Here is a 3,216-nt window from a genome sequence, read left to right as displayed (position 1 = left end):
AAACCAGAAATCTAATTTCGGATACGTTCCCCCTTATTTTGGCTAAAAAAGAAATCGCTTTCATTGAGCCCATCCGGCTTCAAGGATCGTAACCGATATGCCCACTGCCCCTCCTTTGCAAGTAGATCTTCTCTTGCATTAACCTTGTCTATTAGTTGGATGCTAACATCCTGCAGTCCGTGATGTCCAGGACCATAAAAAGGTCTATAAACAAGGTCATCGCTCTCCTTATTGGCAGCAGACATCTTGGAATGGGCTCTTAAACGGCTCTTGTGGTTGTTGAACCTCAACCTAAACTTAGTGGTGGTGGAGCCAACATATTGGAAACCACAAACCTTGCAACTGATTAAATAAACAACATTCCTGGAATTGCAATCCAAACTATGATTTATAGTATAGCTTGTACTAGTAACATGGCTAGAGAAACTATCACCTACAATGAGATAATTACAAACATCACATCTGTTACTGGCAGTTATGAGTTCCTCGCATACCCGCAGATCCCCGATCTAGAGGTCGTAATTTAGCGCGAACCAGATAGTCCCCCAAACTCTTAGGACGACGAAACGGCATCAGGGGCAAATCTTTAATGGCCTGCTTACACCTACTGGAGAGGTGTAAAAGCGGATGTAACTCTCTTAGAATTCCCCCTATATTAGGAAGACATGGATGATACGTAACTACAAACGGTAATCGTTTGTTAGCTGTTCGTGGCCTGGGTGCACGTAGTTCTCCCCGGTCTATTACCCGAGCCCTATGTATTTGGTCCCGAACAAAATTTTCTTGATAACCTCTGGAAACTAAATACTGTCTAAGATCAGCCGCCCTATGCTCCAACGCAGTAGAAGTAGAACAAATACGTCTGAGCCTAAGAGCCTGTGCATATGGGATACTTTGTTTAACCCCTTTAGGATGACATGAAGTATGGAACAAGTACTGATGCTTATCAGTTGACTTAGTATACAAATCAGTTTCAAGAACACCATTGTTGTTTATAACTTGTACATCAAGATAGTGAATGTTCTGTTTTGACCAGTCCCATGTAAACTTGATGGTATCATGAAACTGATTTATCCATTGCAGGAACTCCTGAAGTGATCGTTCTCCTGCCGTCCAAATCATGAAAATATCATCAATGTACCTGAGCCAAAGATAGGGCTTTACTTGAGCTAAATCAAGTAACTGCGATTCAAGGTCATGCATAAATATATTAGCGTAGGCCGGTGCCATCCTGGTACCAATAGCTGTACCACGTTTTTGTAAAAAATGTCTACCATTAAATTCAAAGTTATTGTTCTTGAGAACCAATTCCGCCAAGTCATCAATATGAGCGGTAGGAATCTCCGGGTCTATTCTCTTATCCAGAATTTTTCGTATAGCTTCCAAACCTTCATCATGGGGGATATTAGAATAAAGGCCAACCACGTCAAGAGTGACCAGAATTGCCCCTTCGGGAAACTTCTCCATATGTTTAAGTTTGTTCAAAAAGTCATTAGTATCCTTGACATAAGAGGGAATCTGTGGCACCAAAGGTTTCAAATGATAATCCACAAACGCAGAAATTTTTTCTGTAGGTGTGTTACAACCAGATATCACCGGCCGTCCGGGGCAATTTTGCTTATGGATTTTAGGAAGAAGATAAAAACGCCCAGCTCTCGCGTCACCGTTAATCAATAAGTACTGCAGAGTTGAGTCACTAATATAACCATCACCATGAAGTCTACGAATTCTTCCATTAATTAGCTCAATCATTTCCGCTGTGGGGTCTTTTTTCAATGGAATATAGACGTCCTTATCATTCAACTGCCTCATGGCTTCACCAACATACCGTACCCTGTCCACAACCACTACCGCTGAACCCTTATCCGCCTGCTTTATAATGATATCGGTATATCCCCTCAAATTGTCCAATGCTTTCTGTTCCTCCTTCGACAAATTTCTTTGACAACGAACCCTCAAATCTTGTGAGAATATCTTACTCTCCAGCATAGTCACATAAGTTTCTAATACCACATCTCTGTTTCTCTCCGGACACCACGTAGACCGTTTTCGAAACCCAGGTGTTTCGGAAAAGTCCCCATCGACCTCTTCATCACCACAGTATTACTCTTTTAAGCGCAGACGTCTCACATAGTCAAACATGTCTTTCCTCAAGGCAAAGATATCAATCCCCCTTGGAGTCGGACAAAATGATAACCCTTTCGATAATAGAGAGATCTCAGCTTGTGTAAGCTCTCTGCTAGATAAATTAACAACCACCTAAAAACCATCACGAAATACCCAATCATTGCACATTCCCATCCCAATATGTTCTGGCATAGGTGCCGCACTTTCCACCCTTTGTTCGTCAGTAACATTCCCTTCTGTACTCTCATTAGGTGTACACATTCGACTGGAAGACGCGTGACTAGGTAGAAGTTCAACCTGTTCCCCACTAGTCTGTCCCTCGGTTAAATCAACCAGTAATAACGCTAAGTCATCAACTGACAAAGACTTTGTATATCTTGGAATTTCTGCCGTACTTCCTCTATCCAGAGATTCATCGAGTATTAAGGACGGACTAGAAGTAATCGCTTTCGACAAGTGTTCATTAATAACCTTAGTTTCGCCTTCCTTTGATAAAGCCATCATTAGAATTGACGAATCAGCTGGTAAAGGATTTATACCATTGAGATTCCCCTCCGGCCCCAAGTCATCAACAAATACAGGCATACGCTGTTTACCCCCATCAACCTCCTGTCTAATAGCAGAAACGAAACTTCCTACCTGAGACTCCGTTGGTGTGTGCTCCCCAGTAGTACCAAACACCGCATCCCCCTATATATAAGACCATTTTTTTGCAAAATCAGGAGAAAAAGTACCAATGTTGGCCGTCTTGCGTAAGTGTAAGCCATCCGGAATAACATTGTCCCTCTGGCAAGCCTGTAGAAAATCATGATCGTGTTGATAGCACACTTCTTTTTTCCGTAATTTCAATAACTTGTAGAAATAGTGTGATTCCGTTTTCTCCGTAATTACCAATGCAGCAAACATTTAAATTCTTTCACAAGCATCCAATGCGTGTAGATGTTTTCTTTATATATATGTATATATATATATATCTGTGCGAATTTGCAAAAACGTGCCTGCTAGAACTGGGCCTGAAGCTGGGCACCGCCCAGCTTCAGGCCTCTGTGGTTCTCCAAACTTGAGGGGGCTTGCCGTCAAGGACCAGTC

General features: G+C 42.1%; 1 protein-coding gene across 1 annotated transcript; it reads right to left on the bottom strand.

Moving 5' to 3' along the window:
* Positions 1-465: 465 nt before the first annotated feature.
* On the bottom strand, positions 466-1,989 carry LOC146485838 (uncharacterized). The gene has a single exon (XM_085102938.1). The coding sequence runs from the start codon at positions 1,987-1,989 to the stop codon at positions 466-468; it is 1,524 nt and encodes a 507-aa protein (XP_084959064.1).
* Between the last annotated feature and the right edge of the window lie 1,227 nt (positions 1,990-3,216).

The sequence above is a fragment of the Pavona decussata genome, unplaced genomic scaffold, assembly GCF_977016875.1.
Source record: "Pavona decussata unplaced genomic scaffold, jaPavDecu1.1 SCAFFOLD_25, whole genome shotgun sequence".
Lineage (NCBI taxonomy): Eukaryota > Metazoa > Cnidaria > Anthozoa > Scleractinia > Agariciidae > Pavona > Pavona decussata.
The sequence above is the reverse complement of the archived record's forward strand: the minus strand, read 5'-3'. Positions and strand labels throughout refer to the sequence as shown.

Bases quoted from the DNA above. Each gene is read 5' to 3' on its own strand.
- LOC146485838 (XM_085102938.1), bottom strand. From the start codon at position 1,989: ATGCTGGAGAGTAAGATATTCTCACAAGATTTGAGGGTTCGTTGTCAA.